Source organism: Solanum stenotomum, chromosome 4, assembly GCF_019186545.1.
Source record: "Solanum stenotomum isolate F172 chromosome 4, ASM1918654v1, whole genome shotgun sequence".
NCBI classification, from domain to species: Eukaryota; Viridiplantae; Streptophyta; class Magnoliopsida; order Solanales; family Solanaceae; genus Solanum; species Solanum stenotomum.
In genome coordinates this window covers 43,378,644-43,401,834 of record NC_064285.1, presented here as the reverse complement: position 1 = coordinate 43,401,834, position 23,191 = coordinate 43,378,644, and the positions used below count along the sequence as shown (strand labels likewise).

The 23,191-nt window shown below is 34.9% G+C and overlaps 1 protein-coding gene and 1 long non-coding RNA gene across 6 annotated transcripts in view; one reads left to right on the top strand and one right to left on the bottom strand.

Annotated features, from left to right (window-relative positions):
- The window catches only part of LOC125863085 (uncharacterized), an 84,327-nt gene that overhangs the window by 16,228 nt on the left and 44,908 nt on the right, over positions 1–23,191 (bottom strand). For 4 of the 5 annotated variants that reach the window (XR_007446096.1, XR_007446097.1, XM_049543235.1 and 1 more), the window contains 4 exons: positions 22,420–22,495; positions 20,668–20,886; positions 875–946; positions 329–400 (listed from right to left, as the gene is read on the bottom strand). Coding sequence is in view for 2 of the 5 variants with exons in the window: in XM_049543235.1 (XP_049399192.1) it covers positions 329–400; positions 875–946; positions 20,668–20,886; positions 22,420–22,495 (439 nt within the window). In the remaining 3 variants the exon portion in view is untranslated. Of the gene's footprint in view, positions 1–328; positions 401–752; positions 947–20,667; positions 20,887–22,419; positions 22,496–23,191 lie in introns of those variants that run through there. The other variant, XR_007446098.1, reaches the window with a different exon arrangement.
- LOC125863094 (uncharacterized) lies at positions 11,212–13,154 on the top strand. Its single transcript, XR_007446103.1, has 3 exons — positions 11,212–11,363; positions 12,271–12,442; positions 13,116–13,154. It is a non-coding gene; the product is annotated as an uncharacterized LOC125863094 (long non-coding RNA).

The window sequence follows — 23,191 nt, the reverse complement described above, 5'->3', positions numbered from 1 at the left end:
GTTACAAAAATAAGCAAATTCAATTTGGTTTCAGCACATGAAGTCTAGGAGAACCTATGAGAATATAAAGTGAATTTATGTCTACATTCTTAGAAGTCATTATACTAGAATTAGTAAAATAAAATAGGATATTTTATAGGATACCGTAGGATATTATGTATTTCATTATAGAATATTTTATAACCCTAGTAGTATAGGGTTTGATTGCCTACCGTATTATAGTATCCTAGGACAGTAAGACTCCTATATAAGGTGCACGTTTGTACATTGTCAATTAAGTCAATGATCTATTTTCACAAAAAAAGAAATCACACCTATGGATTGGTACCTGGTGAGCAGCATTTAGTGAGAATAGAGTTTGCTCATTTGCAAAAGCATTTGCCAACTCACGCCAAGAGTCCTGCAAGACAAATAATGCAGATTGGGATAAATATGATATTCCAATCATTACTCCCGACTAAGAATCCAGGATGATATTACCTGTTCCAGCACATGGAAATTAAGTTGATCATAAATTCCTCTCTAACCATTTAAACCTTTTGTAGTTCGACAAATAATATAGAACATAGATACTTTTTGTCGTAATCAATATCTCTATGTATTGAGGATGAGATAGGACTAAACAACAACAATAAGCAAAGCTCAGTTCCGACGGCAGATAAGATAGAACTGAGAACTAAAATCTCTATCCACAATTGACTGACAGAAAGATAAGCACTAAAAAGAGGAAACATAATTGGTGTGGAAGATACCCAATGCCATGCAATCTTATCTGGAACCCTCCATGCAAAATTAAAACCCAAAGAAAAACAGAGCCACCTCATCAAGGGTTCAAACATGATATGGAAATAGTACTACTCGTCTAAGGACCCACCAATTCAACAAGGTGCACACAAACGTTCTTCCGCCGAACAAGTCCATGAAGCAACTCATGACAAGTTAGTGCCTATCAAAATGAAAGGAGAATGTATCAGAGCTGCTGCAATGAACAGCCTCAATAAACAGCAAGGAAATAACAGATTACCGGAAACAACACTAGAGAAGTTCAATCATAGTAGCAAGTTCCTAATATAACATTGATGTGCTGATATTGTTTATCATACTGACAAAAACTGATTATTGTTTCAGATGGAATGCTCTAATTGTAATTAAGAACAGTGCTGCATTTACCCAAATTCACAGACAGTTTCCATGTATTTATGCTAAACCACTTTATCAATATTTTAATGGAGATACTTTGATTGTTTGTTATATTACCTGGAGTCCATTGATGAGAAGGGGCTGGGGAAAGCCTGGCTTGAATTTCACAGTTTTATGTAAAATTAAAAAATATCACCAAATTTAAGATAATGATACTTTATTTCGACATGATCGAGGAAGAAGAAATAATCTGGATATAAGTAGCAGAACTAGAAAAGAGACGGTGAATCAGGACCTTGTTGGATAATAAAGCATTCCACTTCATAGGCTAAAAAATGTATTGAACAGATCATGGATTCCATGAAAATAAAATGTATTTGGATCACAAAATCCAAGAGAAGCAAACCGATTCATGATTTACTGATTGATAAACAAGAGAATTCTCTTAAAAACGTTGTTTCCAAGCCTTTTGCGATTTTTTGGTTAGAAAAACTTTACCTCCCTTGATAATATTAGTCATCCAAAAATGAATGACTTCATATTGAGACAATATTAAACAAGAAGAAAAAGAATTCACCAACCATTCCAGTAGCATAGAGAAGTTGTAAACTTTAACGATGATTAGTCAACGTAAGGATGATTTCAGCTGTTAGCTTTTACTTTGAAGCTTTAGTCAAAGGTGCTATTGACATACTGGTCCCTTATGGCATCCTACACATTCTGATGATTGCCTCACATAACAGGTCAACGTCACGCTTTACCTCCTCTTCTTCTTTTTTTTGTAGTCTACTTCAAGCTTTTCTTTTTTTTGAGAGAAAGGTAACTTTATATTCACAAAACAGGCTCACATCCCAAAAATAATGAGGCTGATCAGCTAAAATCCCATTCTGGGCAATGCAAAAAGCATAAACACTAAACCATGGTTCTTTACAGTTTTCTAATAAAATCCACAAAAAGTTCTATATCCCCCACCATCCTGTTCACACAAAAAATAGAGTACGCTAAGGCAATTCATCTTGATTTTCTGGATGTTGTTACTCTTGTCTTCAAAGCATCTCACATTCCTTTCCTTCCATGAGGTCCACCAAATGCATTCTGGGATCAGTTCCCACCAGTCCTCTTTTCCTCTCCTCCCAATCTCCTTCCAGCTAATACTTCAAGCTTTTCTTTTACTGATGTAATTTTGTTACGTCATCATTTTTATTTTTAATTTAAGGTTATCATAACTCTTTACTACACAAATTGTCTTTTACAACTCAATACCTCTCACTTGAGAACCTGATGATTTCTTACATGGTATTTGGTATTATTGCTTGACATCTACTTCTCCTCTAATTTGAATTGATTTAAACTTTTCTCTTTCTTCTAACCATTGTCTTAAAATTACTCAAGACATACATGGCATATTCGACACAATTTGGAAAGAAGTGGCAGCTGTTGTTAAACTATTAGTAAATTAATGGGAAAATATACACAAAAAAACTAAACAGTTCACATATACTATCCACAACTGCTCACACATTTTTTTAATCTCCTATTTGGTTTGAGAAAAAGGAAAGAATGCATTTGAAAGAGACCCAGTTTAAGAGAGAGCAGTCCCTCTGTCCCACTTTATAATAGTACACTATATATATATTTGGGAATCAAACTTTTTTTCATATGTAGTTTTTGTCTATGTAAAATGTTCTTCAAATATGATATAGAATTTAGATACATTGATGTGGTTTGCGAGCTATTGCATAGGAGCGAGGGTTTTACCCTGTGCGCACCCAAAGGGTAGCGGCCACGGGCTTCCCTCGGGAAAATTTGAAAAATAAAATCTTAAACAATTAATACACATTGACCACTAAGAAGAGATATAATGATAAGCCTCAAGTTATAAAAACTTTATTCCAGAAGGCCAAAATAAACAATTAAGAAATTTAGCAACTGTCATGAGACAGTTACATATGTATTGGGTGGTTTTATCTATAGAAATAGGGACAGGGCAGTTAGGAAAGGGTATTCAAAAATAAAGAAAAGGGAATTCTGGGATAGTTTCTTGCCTCTCGAATGTCTAGAAAGGTTGTGATTTTTATGATTATATAACTAAAGTGCATTATTGTCTTAGGATGTGATTTATTATGTCAATAGTGTACTCGTGATTGTTTTGTTTTCAGACTTCTTGTTGTAATATCACTGTATCTAGTGCGAAACAACATATTTGTTCCTTTATTTACTATTTCAGCAGTAAAGTCTATCAATTTGGTATCAGAGCAGTAACAAGTGGAGAATAGAATTTGACTGGGGTCAGGGGCAGATCTATGTATGGCCATGGGGGTGCCACGGCACCCAGTGATCTCGGTTGAAATTTCATTTATACATGTATATATGTATAGGATATTTGATAAATATTAAACTTGCCACCCAGAGAACNTAGGATGCAGGTGGGTTTATAAAGTGAAACATAAGGCAGATGGGACTATTGAAAGATTCAAAGCTAGACTTGTAGTGAAAGGCTACACTCAAGAAGCTAGGATTGATTATACAGAAAATTTCTCACCAGTTATAAAGATGACAACTGTGAGGGCTCTATTAGCCATAGCTATTAAAAAGGGCTAGAATATTTTTCAACTTAATGTAAACAATGCATTCCTTCATGGGGATCTACATGAGGAGGTCTATATGAAAGTTCCACCTGGCTTGGTAGTGCACAAGCCAGGGATGGTATGCAAGCTAAATAAGTCCCTATATGGCCTGAAACAAGCCAGTTGGCAGTGGTATGCCAAATTGACTGAGGCTTTGTATTCAAAAGGTTACACTCACTCGTTAAATGATTATTCATTGTTTCATAAAAAGTCTACAACCTCTACCATTTTTGTTGCCGTATACGTAGATGATGTGATTTTGACAAGCACATGTGTTTCTGAGATTGAAGAACTCAAGACCTTTCTCCATGATAAATTTAGGATTAAGGACTTGGGAAAATTACACTATTTTCTTGGGATGGAAGTGCTTTATAAAGATGATGGACTTATCATCTCACAAAGGAAATTTGTCCTAGACATGCTGAAGAATTACAAGGTTGCAGGGCTAAGAAGCTGCACATCTCCACTGGACCCTGCAGTAAAGCTCCATGCCAAGGAAGGAACACCTTTGTCAGAACTTTTGTTTTATAGGAAGCTTATTGGAAAGTTGAACTTCTTAACCAACACTAGAATGGACATATCATACAGTGTACAACACCTTAGTCAATTTATGCAGGATCCTAGAGAGCCACATTTGCAGGCAACATTCCATTTATTGAGGTATCTCAAGGTTGATCCTACTCTAGGAATTTTTATGTCCAAAGACCAGTCATACAATGTCAAGGCCTATTGTGACTCTGATTGGGCTGCATGCCCTGACTCTAGGAAGTCAGTGAGTGGCTATAGTGTACTGTTAGACAATAGTCCACTGAGCTAGAGATCCAAGAAACAAGAAACTGTCTCTTTGTCTTCAGCAGAGGCAGAGTAGGGCTCTAAGAAAAGTTGTAGGTGAGTTGGTTTGGCTTAGCAGATTATTGACAGAACTTACAGTGCCTCTGCCAACACCCATTGAAGTATTTTGTGACAGTCAATCAGCTCTTTATATTGCTCGTAATCCGGTGTTTCATGAAAGAACCAAACATATTGAAGTTGATTGTCACTTTGTACGGAATTTGTTTCAAACTGGACTTATCTCACTACATCACTTAAGCTCTGATAATCAACTTGTAGATATACTGACCAAAACTTTGACTGGGATCAAACATTATACAGCATTGAGCAAGTTATCAGTGTTCTCCACACCTCCAACTTGAGGGGGGGGGGGGTATTGTGATTCAGCTAATTATGTACTAGTCTAATTAGTTAGTTAGTTAGTCTTGTCAGATTAATTAGTCAAGGTAGTTAATATACTGTTAGTGTTCTGTTAATATGTCAGTTCAATTGTTAGTTAGTTTTACTATTTCCTCTTTGTATAAATATACACTCTTCTCATAATGAAAATCCGTTAAGAGATTTTCCCCAAATTACTCTCTTCCTCTCCAGTCTTTTTCTCTCACGCATTGCATCCATGGATGGTGCTTAGCCATGGTTGTGCAGTATTATTGACAATTTCTTCACTCCAGTTATTTTCTTGAGCCGAGGTCTATCTTAAACAACCTCTTTATCTCCCAACGCCCAGGTAAAGTGTCAAGCTACACAATCCTCCCCAGACCCCCTAATAGAATTACACCAAACATGTTGTTGTTGTACCAAACACACCCCAAGTATTATTTTATTTTATGTGTGTGAAGGAAAACACACCCTAAGCAAAAACTAGTCTGGTGCACTAAAGCTCTCGTGCTATATGTGGGGTTCAGGAAATGGCCGAACGATAAGGATATATTATAAGAAACTGTTTTCATGACTTGAATCTGTATCCCTGTCGCATTCACATGATGCCCCAGGAAAAAATATTACTAAAACCCTAAACTTACCCCTTTTAAGCGTAGACGGTAGAACCCTAGGACAATAGTATAAAAAGAGAGCAATAATTTATAGAAGATCATATACAAACGATTAGATGATTTGAATACAATGAACAAGAGAGATGAGTGAAAGATTGAAACATTTTTGTATATGGAGAAAGAGAGCTTTGTAGCAAGAAGTTGTGCAACTTCATATGAATGACTTTGAAATTTATATTACAAAAAAATGTCCACTTTTGCCCGGGAAAATATGACATAGCCGGGCCCAATTAAAAAAGAGAAAAATACATTTTATGCACATTGGTATAAAATTAGGGAAAAATATATAAAATAGACCTTAAATAAATTAGGAAAAATTATCTAAATACACAATTTATTTTATTATATTCTGTGAAATTTCCTACCATTAATTTTTTTTTATAAAAATTCTTATTTTCCTCACACACTCTCTCCTATTCACAGTATATCACTCTCACGCAATGTATCAGAATGCGATTTATTGGGGTGCGATATCGGGACAAGTGTGTCTTGTATCAACAAAGGTAATGTATCGGGACATTGAGAAATGTATTGGGACAAGTGTGTCTTGTATCAACAAAGATAATGTATCGGGACGTTGAGTAATTTATCTAAAATCCTTAAATTTTAAGAATTTTTTATAATTTGAAAAAGGATAGAGATATGATGTAATTAGCTCTTAACATTGTGAAATTTATATAATTTTCACTAAAAAAAAACTAACTACTGATTTTTTTTATTTTACATTAAAGACCCATTGAACCACTTTATTGAAAAAATAAATTGTGTAAACAAATAGGATCAGCACATAAAGTCAAACCCAAATTTGTCGCCACCTGAGCTTACACTCGCGCCAGAAATGCGCCAGGATGGGGCGGCGTGCCACTGAGGCGCCAAGAGGGTTGGCGCCCCGCGCCTTCACTACGCCAGGGTCGCCTGCCTCCATTTCTCTTATGTCTAAGTTCTTTTAAATTAATTGTGTCTTCACTCTCTTCTTAGGTATCACTATCAAAAACTTCTTTAATCATTGAGAGATCCTATATATCCTGATCATAACTCTTTAATTCACATTTCAAATTCAAGGTAGAGTTAAGAGTAAAGTTCGAGGGAGTCCTCTGAGTCATTTGAGAAGTCTTCTACAATTATTTATAACTTGAGTAAATGAGTATGATAATTAGGAGAGTTTGAGTTCATATTTCCAAATGAGTATGAGGGACTAAGCATTCCCAAGTATACAACACATTTACATTTAAAACGAGAAGAAACCTTGATTTCTAAATAAGTTCATGAAGAGTTTTTGAGCATTATCTCTTTTAAGAGAACTTTTTGAGCAATTATCTCAAATCGAGTAGGAGTTACGTTTTTAAACATATGAGCATGAGTTATATATTATTGGGAGTAGTATTGAGCACTGATATGGGGATGAGTTCAAACAACTCAAAAAATCCTCATAAACCATGTATGCCAACATGGGTAAAGGGTCATACTTTTTAGATGATTTCTTATTGTTTTTAAGCATAGCTTAGCGGATCCACTTAGTTGAGGGTGCCCTATACTCCGGTAAGATATAGGACAGTTCTGGCAGCGTGGGCGAGACGTTGTATCATCACGTAGCTCCTAGTGATGGTTATCGGTTAGAGAAATCTCTCAAATAAGAGTAAAGAGTTTATTATTGTATTTTTATATACATTGAGTTATTATTTACTGTTTTAAAAGCTTTATATATATATACTTTTATCATTGCTTTCATAATGAGTTGAGTTGAGTATTATTGAGTTGAGTTGAAAACTTTTTCCACCAAAAATGCATTTTATTCATCTTTGAGCAAAAAGTTACATATGATATGAGGGAGATTACAATCAGTGATTACTACTCCCTATTAAGAGAAGAGTATATCAAGCTATCCTATTTGAGATGAAGAAAATGCAAGAGGTGGCTTTTTCATTTGGCTATAGTAACCAAGTGAGCCAATACGCCAAACTCATGTACTATGTGTACTGTCAATACACAAAAATGCCTCAAGGAGGTTCCCAAATCAGATCATTCCTCCTCTTCTTCATGGTTCTAAAGTTAGTCATCTCCCACCTATCCATGTTCTTTAGTCCTTTTACTCTAGTTGGTAATTCTCCAAAAGCATCATAGACCATGTTGTTAGGATTGTCGTAACTGAGAGATGCCAGAAGATCCGCAACTTTGTTTGCCTCTTTGTAGCAGTGGCTTAAAATGAAGCCATTAGTCTCCATATGAGCTTTCAATTCTTGCACTACATCATAAATTCTCCATGGTGTGGAGTTGATGTCATTCACACAATTGTCTTCTTTTCTACCAGTTCAAGCTTATATGTTATGTTCCAGTGTTTCAAGGGTGTACACTCGGAGCGTGATAATCACTTTCCAAGTTTTTCTCAAATTTTCCTCAAGTTTTCCCAAGTTTTTTTTTGGGCCAAACGGGTCCTAAATAAGTTAGGGCTAATTATATGAATTTTCACTCATTTTTTAATCATATAAACCCAACTCACATCATTGTGTCAAATAAAATAAAAATTTATATTTATAATAATAATAATAATAATAATAATATTCTTATATATTACTATTATTATATCATAGTGTTATTACTCATTATTATTATTATTAATATTAAAGGTTATCTACATTAATTACTAGTATATCAATTATGTTAGCATTTAATAACTACTTTGCTCATATTTACTCCCTTCTTTATTTTGTTTTCTCCATCTTGTAACGTCTTTCACCATTCTTAACTATTATTCACGTGTTACAATCTCATTCATCAATTATATCTATAAATAACCTCATTTTCCCCTCCCCTAACATAACATTCTTCTTCTATTCTCCTCTTTCTTAACTCTTGAGATTGATTTTTTTTGTTTCTCTATATATACATACATAGAATAGAAAAAGAGGGACATGAAATATGAATAGGCAGATGAGCATCTATCGACTATCAATGTAGACGAGTCTTTTTCATTTTACGTAGTATCTAATTTGCCTGGTGCAACTCGGGCTGAGTCGGGCACTAATTATTAACTTTACGTGACCTAGCTTGTCGATGACGAGTTTTGTGAAGAAAAATTTATGTCCGACTTACACAGGCTAATTGGAGACTACAGTAAAAAAAAATAAAATAATTTCTTCTGATCCATCTAATAATGCCCACTACTCGTGAGGTTTGGATTTCACTCAATCAAATTATACGTATAATCTGGCATGCATGTTATATCCTTTTTTATGTGTATTTAATACAGAATTATTAACATGAGGATAATTAATGTAGTCTTAAATTACTAAATAACATCACTAGAAATTTTACATATTTGGCAAATATATACTCATTAACATGAGGGATAATTTCTGAAATATATACTCATTAACAGTTTAGAAAGCTTTACTGTGATTTGTCTATTTATGAACTTGAATAGAAGAGAGAAATAATTTTTCACTAAAATTTTAGGTACTGAATATGAAATATATGGGTTAACACTGAACCATAAAAGTGGATTAATATAATCCCAATACCTAAATTTCAAATGAAATATGTAATGTCTAGAGTGAAACATACAAAGGCTTCATGAGAACCAAATATCTGATATGCCACAAATTCCAAATCACATCTGCAGTATATCAAAAGCTACATTTTAAGATAACATTTCTAGTGCTTTGACATAATCACTTCTGTCATGTAAAGCAAACTCTTTGTAAGTAATCACAAATTTCTTAGATGATCTACAGTTGTCTAACAATTTCTTAGCAAGTCCTCATACATATCGGGAGACACAGTTCTCTGAACAATCCAGGCATTTTCTTCTCTTTGCTATGATAACAAACTCCTTCAAAACCACTGCATTCTTCAGTAGAACCTTCGAAAGTTTGAAAAGCTTGTATTTGGACCAAAACTTCGAACATCCCCATGTACCATCGACAATCTTAACACTTTTGATATTGGGAAACACAATGTTAGAAATCCAACTCTGCAAATTGCTATTTTTTGTTTTGACCAAATAGATCTCAAAGAGAAAATGCACATCCTCAACCTGGAACTGAGAATATAATCAGGACCTGATGCAGGTCTACGACATAATGAAAATTATTCTACAAAAGACAATAACATGATTTCACAGCATGGCTGATATAGAAAAATTTTCAAAATCCAATCTTGAATAGTTTTCAGCAAATAATTACAATATCAAATCCGTTTTAGAAATACGCAAACAGTATATAAACCAAGCTGAAAGAATCAGTTGGTCACCAATCCTCCTATCCAATTATTTATACAGTAGCATTATAGTGACAAATGATTCTTGTTGAAAATTAATGTTTTGGTTTATTTACGTTTCTCCCTAAGAAACTCAGTAAAAGCAGTGGATGTAGAAAGAAAAGCATAAATCAAGAGAAATTACGATCCAAAAACCAAATGCATGTTGACGGTCTCCAAAAGTGGTGTGGCCTGCAAAAGGCTAGCTATTCCATAAAAGGTATGATACATTGGATGCAACTCCAGCGTCAAGCATTTGCATCTCAATTCTGGAAGGGAAACTCCATCGAGTAGCAATATGAACACAGCCTGGTGATATAATCCCAACAAAAGATAATTTTATCAAAACTTAACCATAGTTATCACTTTAAGAAAAAACAATGTATGAAAGGCTAGTTTCTAAAATAATCTATTGTCAATAAGGAAATACCCATCTTCAAAAAGTACAAGGGAAGATCACAAATGGTGAAAGAAGACGATCGTTTTGTAAACATAAAATAATTTTCTTTTAATAATTCAACCAAAAAGGAGTTTCACTGAAATTCTCAGGTATGTAAAAGTTCATAGTTCATAATGGTATGAGATTTTGTAGGCAGAATCTTTCTCAGGGTTACATCCTGCAATTCTTAGCAAAAAGTCGATAGAGAATAAGATCTTTTGACATAAAAACAAACCTCTGTTAACCAATTTCCAAATGTTAGCTCAGTCGCATAACTCAACTTTAATTTAAATATAGTCCAGTACAAAGTTTCTGAAAACTTGATGATAATCACGACGGCCAATGTCATAGGCAAAAGCAATATTGTTAAATTGACAAGTGAGGCGGGCTGTAACCAAAGAGGATACATTTAGCAGCCTACACTTGAGATACCAAATATCTCCTGAAATCTCCAAATATTGGGGCAATTATTTTCAAAGAAAGGCCAGTCCCAGCATCAGGCTTCCAATGGCCCGCCAATGTTAGTCTTTTCAAATTTGAAGAAGCAATATCAAGGCAACGTAAACCCCTGAATAGTGACGACTGACAACTCCAAAGTTTTCAAAGCAGGACAAACTGACAGTAAGTTCACGATATCATCATCGTTTAACGTTATTAAGTGAAATCTTAGTCTCTTTAAAGAATTCCAAGCTATATCTCGTCCTTTTACAAACACCCACCGACTCAAATGATTTTTTTTTACCAAATCACGTTACTCATAATAACGTTTTAGGAGTAAAACGAGCCTCATATTTATCTCAGCTTTGATGTCCGCCTTTACCTTATTAATCTAAACCCTAGCTTTGGAAATATTCAAATTAGATTACAACTTTCCCAACTCACACAACTCTGTTTACAATTCTCGCCACTAGTTTTGTTGGGTCTAAACGAGATTCACGACATGCTTGGATTGTCGAAAAGCTTGGAAAGAAGAGATTCACGACAAGCTTGGATTATCCAAAAGCTTAGTCTGTTCTTGAGGTATGTTTTTTCTTTACAAAATAGTAGAAAAATGCTTGAATTAGGTTTTAATATTCCCACAAACTTAAGAAATCATAGTTTCAATGGTTTCCTACAATAAGATAATTTTATTTTTCCTATCCGTATAAGGTTAAGGAGGTCCATTATAGCCTTGGGTAGTACAACTTTCTGTATCACTACAACAATTAATGTCAATTCTTGTTTGAAGTAATTGTTTTCCTAGCCTAGAAGACAGCGATTTTCCCGTGGGCTAAGCTATTGAGTTGTATATAGCAGCTTGTGGCTTATGTTTGACATTACAATCTAAGTATTGATTTTACTTGTGTTCTTACATCAACTGTATATTTTTTTAACAAAGTTGATGAGTGATTTTTCCTTGAACACACTGAAGGTTTGATCCTGCTTATTTGTGTAATTGCTCTTTTGTTCCCTATAATGTTATAGCACTTCTTCTATTTAATAATTTTATTGTGATTTGCTTGAATAATTTGTGTCATATCTTTAAATAATGGAATTGCTAACTGGTTACTAAAGTAATCTTGGATTTAAGTAGGACAATAGCGGCTAAGTTTCATAATATGCAATGAAGAAGTGTTTCCAAGCTCTCACAACAAGTTAGACTTTATTGGTGAACCATTCCTATGATATTCACAAAATAATCTTGTGTTTGGTTGCTTGTTCATGAAGTGCTCTAAGAGTACCTATGAGCATAAGTACAATTATTTGCGATACTTTTCAGTACTTCCAGTGCATTTAACTCTTATCCTTGAAGCTTTTCAAGCAAGTTAATTCTTTCATCGTAAGTTAGTTGCTACGTTGTTCAATGATTTTGCCATCATCAGTTGGTGTTTTTTGTTCATCTATTGTTTTTATTGTTGCCTCTATAATAGTGGTTTACTTTGTATAGGTGAGTTGAATTCATTCGATGGTTGATAAAGTAAAATCAATCGGTCATCAATCATCAATGGAGGAACTTTACATATTTCGTGCAATGGTTCAGAATGAAGGAGAAAGATGTTTGACATATGTGCACGAGGCTGATAGAATTTATGTACAAGCCGATTATAGAAGAGATAGAGGTACATGCTAATCATTTACATCGCTCTGTTTATAGGTGAGGAAAATGTGGCATTGCTGGTAGAAGGGCGCGTGCTGTTGAAAGAGGACGAGTGTCTATTGAAATGGACGAAGCGGATCGTGCCACATAAGATGCCCAAGCACTCTCGGAAGATAATCAAGCAACAACCAGTTGTGATATTGGTTCCACTTTAAGGGGCCGGGCCACACACAGGAATTCACTCATATGGCATCACGTATGACATATTAATCAAGAAATAGTAAGATTGTTCATACATGACGCCGCCACAAACTCCACAAATATCAAGGGATTCAAGTTTTTCGTATCTTGAAAATGTTTTTGATAGTTATCGATAATAACATTTTGAGAATGTCCCAAACTTTACCTCATCATTTGTGCCAATATCCATTGAGATCCCTGAATATGCCTTTAATAATTTAGAGGACTCCTACACTGAGATAGAAGATAGTGAGTTAGATGATTCCAACGATGAAATGAATGGTGATGATTCGGACTATGCAAGCGCAGGCGTGAACCATTAGTGAAGGAGAAGCGTATAACTTTTTTTAAGCTTTGTGGGACTAGTATTTTAGCATTTTTACATTATTATATTTACATAACTGCTTCTCTTTTTTTTTTAATCGAATAATTGAAAATTTACCTTTACTTGTTAGGGAGTCACTATCTTCACCAACACGTCAAGAAGGAAAAAAGCACTGGGCAGCAAGGACTGATTTGTCTTGAGCTTTGTTATCAACATATTTCCATTTGTATAGCTATTTGACTATTAAACTTTTAATGAACAGGTAAAAAATGAGGCCAAAAACTACCTGGGAATTTTTTTGAGAATCCGACAGTGACATGAAGGTATCTTTCGTGTTATTCTTAAAATTATTATCGCTATGTCTAATAAGCATTGTGTTGTGGTATCTTTCATATTTTCGTGTTGATTATAGGATGAGCTATTTAGCTATTCGATAAATATGGCGAGCTGATCAAGTTTTCTAGCAGCTAAGCTTCTTGGATTATAGTGATAAATTAGTTAAATCTAGCATAGGTGAAAAGGCTTTATACAGTGAAGTTTGTTGGCTGTGATTTTGTACAAAGCTTACATTTGAATTCCTATACTTTTTGCTAAAAAATAAAATGTTCATCGCCTTATTGACAAAGGCTTTGTCATTAAAAATATTCATATGTTTTTTGGTTCTTTACTTTTTATTCCTTAATATTCTCAACATGTATAATATTGGTTTTCTAACTCGAGAGCAATTTTCTCTTGATAGGGTAATATCTGAGATTACTATAATTTATCGAACACTAGGTGAAAAATTGGAAGAAAAATCATCACTCTCACTAGTTTGTTTTATCTTTTTATGCACTTGATTTTCACAAGAAAAATCCAATATAACATGGTTATTCCCACAAGCATAGTCTGTTCAAAAGGGACAACGAGAAAAATAAACGTCAGTGTATTGTTGATATCTAGGATTGAAGTTACCTTACAACAGCTAATTGAAAGGATATTAACACAACTAAAACCCTTTGAACAATTAAAAAGCAACTAATACATTAACAAGAAACGTACTAAGCAAACAAAAAGTCTATGTCCGTGATAGTAACCTTTTATAGATAAATTTGCAGGATTCAATTATAAATTTATAGGGTTCGATGGTCTGTGAATGGATTTTGAAGAAACGATACTGTGAGTAACGTTTGAGCAACGTTTTAGCTCTAAAATGTGTCTTCGAGTAACGAATTATAAAACAGTAACGTATTATGCTTAAAACGTTACTATCAGTAACGTTTCTTTATTTAACGTCATCAGCCCATATATTTTACACGGCAGATTCTTTTAAAGTAAAATATAGCCTAAAACGTTATACATTTATACTAGTTCTGTAAATTTTCAAAAAAACATATTATTTTGATGAATTGGTTTAAATAATGGCTTACTTTGGTCAAAAATTCAACTCAAATTCAACGAAATCAATGATGACGACCAGTAAATAGATAGAGGCAATTCGTAAGTGAGATTCTCATCATGTCTATGCAATACAATATCTTCCACTTTTCTCTCCACAGCAAAATTAATCCATCGGTTAATTTCCAAGTAATAGTTAGATAGACTCGGGGACGGATCTATGTATGGCCGTGGGGTGCCACGGTATTCAGTGATCTCGGTTGAAATTTCGTTTATACATGTATATATGTATAGGATATTTGATAAATATTAAACAATTGCCACCCAGAGAACAAATGAACCGCATGGTGCCAACGGTGGAAGGTTGAGTTTTACTCCCCAGACATGCGGGATCGAATCTCCATCGATACGCTGCAATTTTTTCTTTTGCAAAAAAATAAGTGTTCTCTACCACGATTCGAACTTGCAATGTGATTAAAACTACTATTACCATTAAGCTATGGTCATCTATGATGTTATATGCTTTACTATATATATGTTAACATGACATAAAACTTCTAAATTTGTATTTGTTGACTTTTTTTTCTCTTTTTTATTTTAGACATAAAATACTACTCTTTAAATTTAGATTTATGTGATACACTTTCTTTTTTAATTATTTCAAAAGATATTACTTTTCTATTATTAGAAACTAGTTTAATTTGTAATTTTCCTTTTGCCATAATGAAATAATTTATGGTCATATAATGATTAAGATTTGTTTTAGATATTCTCCCTCAAAATTTCCTTTTCTTTTTGTCAAAACTTTTGAAACTCAATGTCAAATTTCTCTTACCCTTTGTTCTATTATCTAAATCATTTGAATGCATATGAAAAAAGAAATAGTTTAGAATATGATAATTTAAATCTTATCGAGAATTTAAAATTACAAAATAAAATGCATATTGCATTAAAAGATGACATGAGATTATACTAAAATTTCATATGAATTCATTGGTCTTTAAAGTTTTTTATTGTTGCGAGTCAAAACAACTACATAAGACTTCATTTCTGTTATTAAAATTGTGCATGTACAATAATTAATTCCAACCACTTTATTTAAGTTTGTTACATAAAGCGTGAACTATTAATAAATATAAATAACTATATTATTATTGAGTGTATTTAGAGTGTGAAAATTCACCAAGTGCAATCATAGAGGATATTGTTGAAAGTGTTTTTCTTTGCGCCAAGTTATCATTATTTATTTATTTATTTGATTCAATTGTCTTTATAAATTGAAAAGCTGAATAACTAAACAACAATCCCAAGTAGCTATTTATAAGGTCAAAATAAGTCAAATATGTGATCGATTTAATGAACACGTCAATTTAATGGCGATACGACACCCACCACCTTTAAATCCTGGATCCATCTCTGAATTGGGTAAGAGAAGATGTCAGGAAACTCGAAGGATGATTTCAAGAAATGAGAGTCTCTTGCAAGAATTGAAGCACAAGGGGGAACTGTGATGGCAGAAGCATCCCACTCTCAAACCAGATCTGTCGGAAACCAAGAAGAGGAAAACAATGTCAACTGGGCTGCAGAAAAAGATGGGAAGAAGTTTCAGAAACTAGAACTACCGATTTTCGAAGGAGACGATCCTTTGGGATGGATTTTCAGAGTGGAGCGATATTTTGCTGTGAATGAAATTTTTGAAGCGGAAAGATTACAGGCAGTCGGTGTTTGTTTGGAAGGAAAAGCCTTAAATTGGTATTATTGGATGGAGTCTCTGCAACAAATGTTAACATGGGAAGACTTTAAAAGAGAGTTGTTGAATCGATTTCGTCATTCTCAAAAGATCAAATTTGGATCTTAAGTCAGGTTATAATCAAATTTGCATTCAAGCTAGAGATGAAGAAAAAACAGCCTTCTACACTCATGAGGGACATTATGAGTTTATGGTCACGCCATTTGGTTTGACCAATGGACCCTCAACTTTTCAATCACTGATGAATGATATTACCAGGGATCATTTGCGAAAATTTATTTTAGTATTCTTTGATGATATTTTGATTTACCAGTAAGGATTATGCTTCACATCTTGGGCATTTGAAGGTTGTTTTGGATATTCTCAAACAGAATCAACAAGAAAAAATGCATGTTTGGTCAACTTAAACTTGAATATTTGGGTCATATCATCTACTCTGCAGGAGTGCAAGCTGACTCTCCAAGATTGAGAGTGATATCTTGGCCAATTCTTAGAGATATAAAGTCTTTGCGGGTCATTTTGGGACTCACTGGATATTACAGAAAATTTGTCAAAGATTATGGTAAGATTGCTGCCTGATTTACTAAAAAAGGATGCCTTTTCATGGGAAGAACGCGCTCAACAAGCTTTTGAGGCATTGAAGTTGGTTATGACTCAAACGCCCGTTCTAGCGATGCCAAACTTTTCTCAACCCTTTGTAATTGAAGCTGATGCTTCGGGATTTGGTGTTGGTGTAGTTTTAATGCAAAATGGTAAACCTATTTCCTATTTCAGTCGAATGCTTTCTTCCAGAGCAAGACAATGTTTGATATATGAACAAGAGCTAATGGCTATTGTGTTGGCTATTAAGAGATGGAATCACTTCTTGCTAGGCCATCATTTCTTCATAAAAACGGACCAAAAAGCCCTTAAATTTTTTCTAGGAAAGAGGGTTATGGATGAGAATCAGCAGAAATGGGTTCCCAAGCTCATGGGTTATAAGTTTGAGATCAAGTACAAACCGAGTGTTGAGTGGCTAATGCTTTGTCAAGACACGGGGAATGTTCAGAGTTATACGGATTTTCAATTTGGCAATATAAAGACAAGGAGAATGGGACTAGGAAGTACAATGAGACACCAAAATGGCTTCTACTTTGCAAAAGTCAATTTCAGGACAACAAGCAGATGACAAGTACAACTACAGCTTGAAGAATGGATATCTACTATTCAAAAGACGCTTGGTTTTGCCAAAAGGATCATATCAAATACCTGGGCTATTGAAAGAGTTTCATTCTTCTCCTATAGGAGGCCATTCGGCTTATCTTCACACATATAAAAGGCTGTCTGAGAATATCTACTGGAAGGTATGAAGAGGGATGTGCAAGACTTTGTTGCTAGGTGTGAAATCTGTCAAAAGAACAAGTCTCAAACTTTGAGTCCTACGGGGTTACTCCAACCTTTGCCTATACCTCATCATGTGTGCGAGGATGTAAGTATGGACTTCATTACTGGACTTCCTAAATCCCATAGGTTTGATACTATTTTGGTTGTGGTAGATCGTCTTACTAAGTATGCACATTTTATTCCACTTTCACACCCTTTTAATGCGAAAGATGTGGCAGTTGTTTTCATTAAGGAAGTGGTTAAATTGCATGAATTTCCCAAGTCTATCGTGTTTGATCGTGACTGTGTGTACATAAGCCAATTTTGGAAGGAACTATTCAAACTAACAGGCACTACCTAAAGGCCTAGCTGTTCCAATCATCCAGAAACTGATGGGCAAACACAAGTGGTGAATAGGAGTTTGGAGACATATCTCTGTTGTATGGTAGGAAAAAATCTAAGGAATGGTCCCACTGGTTATATTGGGCCGAGTATTGCTTTAATACATCCTTTAATAGATCTGCAGGTATGACACCCTTAAAAGCATTATACGGAAGGGATCCATCATCAATTTTTCACATGGATGACACTACTTCAGCAGTGCAAGAAGTAAATGAGCAAGTACGCACTAGAAATCTGATCTTAACCAAACTCAAAGAATATTTGTTACAAGCACAACAAAGAATAAAGAATCAAGCTGATCGACATCATAGAGAACTGACTTTTGAGATTACATCATAAAGAACTGACTTTTGAGATTGCTGAAATGGTATATCTCAAACTTCGGTCCTACAAATTACGTTCTTTGGCTAAGAAGATCAATGAAAAACTCAGTCCCCGCTTTTATGGTCCTTTCCAGATTTTGGAAAAGATTGGTCCCGTAGCTTATTGGTTGGAGTTACCACTTGGAGCACGCATTCATTCAGTGTTTCATGTTTCACAGTTGAGAAAATGCTTGCTTCCAACTACTCCTGCTCAAAACCTACCTCCATTTCTTACCCAAGAATTGGAGCTTCAAGTTGAGCCTGAGGCAGTGAGGCAGATCAGGAATCTAATCAATGGTAAATTGGAAGTGCTAATCAAGTGGAAGACTCTACTAGAATTTGAGAATACTTAGGAGGAATATGCAGTCATCTATCAACAATTTCCGGACTTTCACCTTGAGGACAAGGTGACTCTTATAGGGAAGGGTAATGATGAGCCTCAAGTTATAAAAACTTATTCCAGGAGGCCAAAATAAAAAATTAAGAAACTTAGTAACTATCATGAGACAGGACAGTTACACATGTATTGGGTGGTTTTATCTGTAGAAATAGGGACAGGGCAGTTAGGAAAGGGTATTCAGAAAATAAAGAAAAAGGGAATTCTAGGAGAGTTTCTAGCCTCTCGAATGTCTAGAAAGGTTGTGATCTTTATGATTATATAACTAAAGTTCATTATTGTCTTGGGATGTAATTTATTATGTTAGTAGTGTACTCGTGATTGTTTTTTTTTCAGAACTTCTTGTTGTAATATCACTGTATCTAGTGTGAAACAGCAGTATTTGCTCCTTTATTTACTATTTCAGCAGTAAAGTCTATCATATAATCACAAAATTATTTCAAGATTCCAGAAGTAAATACATCTGCAGCAAGCTCTGAGGAACTGGCATGTACGCTTCACCATGAGGGGGAGTGTTAGTAATATTTTGTAATTAATGAGTAAATATTTGTGAGCAACTGGCATGTACGCTTGCCCGATTATGACAAGTTGTATGGCCATACAGTATTTGCCAAATGTTTTCCCAAATATACTTCACAATATCTATGGCCAGATAGTTCCTTAGTGTCGTGAGTATTCTTTCTTATTATATACTTATGACAAGTACTGGACTTCTCTTTGTATTTGGTGATGGTTTTAGTATTATTTCTTTGTAAATAGTTAGTTGATAAAGATTATGACTTAATTGGTTAATATATGTTGGTTAGCTGTTGATCCGTAGACAGAGGTATCTTTGAATAGGCTCAAAAATAGGGAAACTCTGCTTGATATGTTGTAAATTTCTACCAAGGCTTGCTTTGGGATTCTACCCCTTAGTGCCGGTCATGGCCCAAATTGGGTCATGACAATATTCTATAATTAAGGGCATAAACTAAGAAGTATTGTGTGCATCAACTAGAATCAATTAAGAGAATTAGTTAGGAAATTCAGTCTTCTAATTGTGAATCACTTCCCACTTTAAAAATATGTCTTTAGGTCATCCAAGACCTATTAGGTTGAAGAACTGATCAAGCTGAACATTCTTAAAAGACCTTCATTCTTTTTTCTTTTTTTTGTCAGTGTGGTGTCCAGGCCATCTTCAGCACACCTCAACTAATTCTTTGGAATACCTTCCACCTATCACCAGCAACAGGTAACTCTATCACCAAGGCTAGGATAGATGGGAAGAAATCACCTAGTGTTTTTTTTTTGTCTCTGATAGGATTTGAACCTAAGACCTCATGGTTCTAAATCCATTTCATTGACCACTAAGCCAAACCCTTGGGTACCTTCATTCTTTATATTTCTTCTGAACTCTTTGTTCATTCTATGGGATACCAATAAATTGCCCGTATACTCTCGTCAGTCTAAACCCCAACAGTTCGTTGAGGCAGGTTGTGCCCGAGAACACCTAAATTCACCGAATATGAAAAAGGCTCAATTTAATGATAAAAATGCAAAAAACTAGACTCACATTGAATGCACACCAGAGAAGCTGCTGTATCTTAAATAAGAAAAGAAAGTTACAAAACCAATTTATTTCAATGAGGTAATAAAAACTTCAGAAGTGAGGAGAAAAGTTCTTGTTTCCACAATAAGAGTGGGAAAATGCCAAGTCGGCTATACGGGCAATAAATCCAATGAAACTCCCTACCAAGTTGTTTACTTGCTTCTATCATTTACTGAGAATAAATATTTGAGATAATGGGACATCCAAAAGAATAAGGTGCTGCACTACTACGGCCTACACACAAAATACCAGTCCTAAATTGAATGTCTTGTTTTAAATTTGGACTGACAACAAATTGTATTTTCCTTTCCAAGGAAGTGCACAGATTTGGGACTGGCCAATGAGGACATGTGGACATTTTGGACAATTGCAGTCATTGAATTATGTTTGAATACAGACACAGTAAGGTCATTGTACAACGAAAGGCTGTTCTACTTTGCCTACCTGCAAGTCCCTCTCTCCAGGATATGAAGTGAGTGTTGTCTTCGAAATGTGAAGAATAAGATCAAGCACTGCTTTCCCCTGGTTGTCCTCTTCACAAAAATTAAGCAATACATTTTTGTAATGTTTTGCCTTGTGATTATCTGAAGATGCACTCCCTTTATTTTCATCAGGTGGCATTAGATAAGTAGTTGACCATCTTGCAAGGAACCATACAATCGCCTGGACAGAATGAGCATATGAGTTAACCCTGAGTGTGTAACATGAAAAATATAAGTAGGTACTGAAGATAGACTACATAACTCTTGAAGTATATTAAAGAATTGATAGCTGAGAATGTAAGACCAAAAGGAAGCCCCTGCAAAGGGCCACTACATTGTAGGATCACATCAGGAATTATAAAATTGAAAAAGCATAACTAAAAAGGTTATTAACATATAAACCTAGTCACAAGGATCATCTGGGCTCAAATTTTTTTGTCCAACTTAAGAGACAGCACAGAGTGCAGAGTTACAGAACCAAATATTGCCAAACTTGTGCAGAAAATATCACAAAACGTTGAACACGTGTTCATGTATCTGGTGTGGCAATTAGGATTAGGCACAGATATTTAGTAAAGATCAGCTTATTCCCCTTGTACCACATATATTGTCATGTCCTTAAGTCTATCATTTTTTAATCAAACATGTTTTGATCAAAAGGAGGGTGGGTAATTTATGTTGGTCCTGACAGCCTCAAAGCAGTGTCCCCCCCCCCCCCTCCCCCTCCAAACAGTACAATGGCTATCATGATCAAACACTCAGGTCACATTTGGTTACTGTTATAGTCCCACGTGGTATAAGCAAAAATATCAAAAACTTGTACTAATTTATTAAAACGTTTTTTATGAAGTACAAAACCCTACATCACTAGTTAATCTCCATATAACTTTATACGACGTTTGGTTTCTAATATAAAATCCACATATGTTTAGTGACTTTTAATACCGGAAACTAAACATTGCATGAAAATCTATGTATTATTTATACCATTTAGAAGGTGGAAAAAGTAATACGTGTATTAGCAGTACATGGATAAGAGTTACGTAATCTTGAATAACAATTCCCATATTATTTATTCTCTCCAAAACAATCCTCGTAATGTTATTCAGTGTATAAGAATTTATGCATTAAAATTCATGTCTAACTGAATCATCAACCAACTAACCCTTCAAAGTAATTATTATGGGATTGTGGATCTTTTTTTTTTTTTTGAGAATTAGTACTGTTGTATTCTTCAGCATTAAGGAATGTTGACCACCTCCAAAAAGTTACAAGGTGGTAAAGTTAAACATTCAAGCTTTACAGAGCACCTAAGAAATCTATCATCTCATCTACTTCCTCTATCCAATTTCCTTTCACCAAGAAAAAAAAGACACCAAACAGTTCCATTTCACATCATGGATGGACTTGATCTTGAGAATTAGTACTGTTTTCTTTCCTTCTTTTTTTCTAGCTGTTGCCTAGTTAAGAGACAGTGGGAAATGTGGAACATAATAATCAATATGGAAAGAAAAGGATTTAAGTATTAGCATAATTTCATGAAAATAGTCTTATTGGGTTTACAGAGAAATAATACTTCACACATATTTGAGGATTGTGGGAGTGTGTCAAAGGATATGACAGGATGGAGAATGCTGAGCTATTAAGGATGCATTGCAGTGACATAACTAATCATGTTGAAGATCTTAATAGAGCAGAAATTTTGACAAACTACCTCCATTAGCCTTGGACTGAAGAACGACGCTCTCATCTCTGGATTTAAACTCTGCTCAGCAAATTTTATTATTGATCTGCACCAGACAAAATAAGACAAGAGTATGAAGTTGAATACAATAATACGGCAATCTTAAAAATAAAGAGAAGGTAGAACACCGGAGGACGACAAGTCCCCATTGTATGGCTGATATAAACTCGGTAAGTAAAGATTAACTATTAAATTTCCTGCTCAATCCTTTGGAGCTTTATGCCCCAATTGAAAATTTATATTCTGATGTAAAGATGGATCTTAGGCTTAACTCAACCCCAAAAGCTAGCTCATGAGGAGAGGATTGTCTAAGTCCATATAAGGAGACCAAATTCTCATCCCTTTTCTGATGTGGGAATTCTTAACACTCCCCCGCACCCCCAGAGCTCATTTACTAGAGCATGGACACTATAATATGGGGGGCCAACATCAGTGAACAAAGAATTGGGATGGGCCTTGCTCTGATACCATGTAAGGACGGATCTTAGGCCTAACTCAACCCAAAAGCTAGCTCATGAGGGGAGGATTGTCGAAGTCCATATAAGGAGACTAAATTCCCACTCCTTTCCGATGTGGGAATTCTTAACAAGATACGGCAAACAGCTACTAGTGTGACACTTTTACAAAGCTTTATTCCACTTATGAGTGTTAAAGTTGCAAGACATACTTGGTACCTATGTTGCGTGGACTCTTCATATTTGCAGGCGAACCCGTCTCGACGCGACACTGGTGCGGGCGCGGG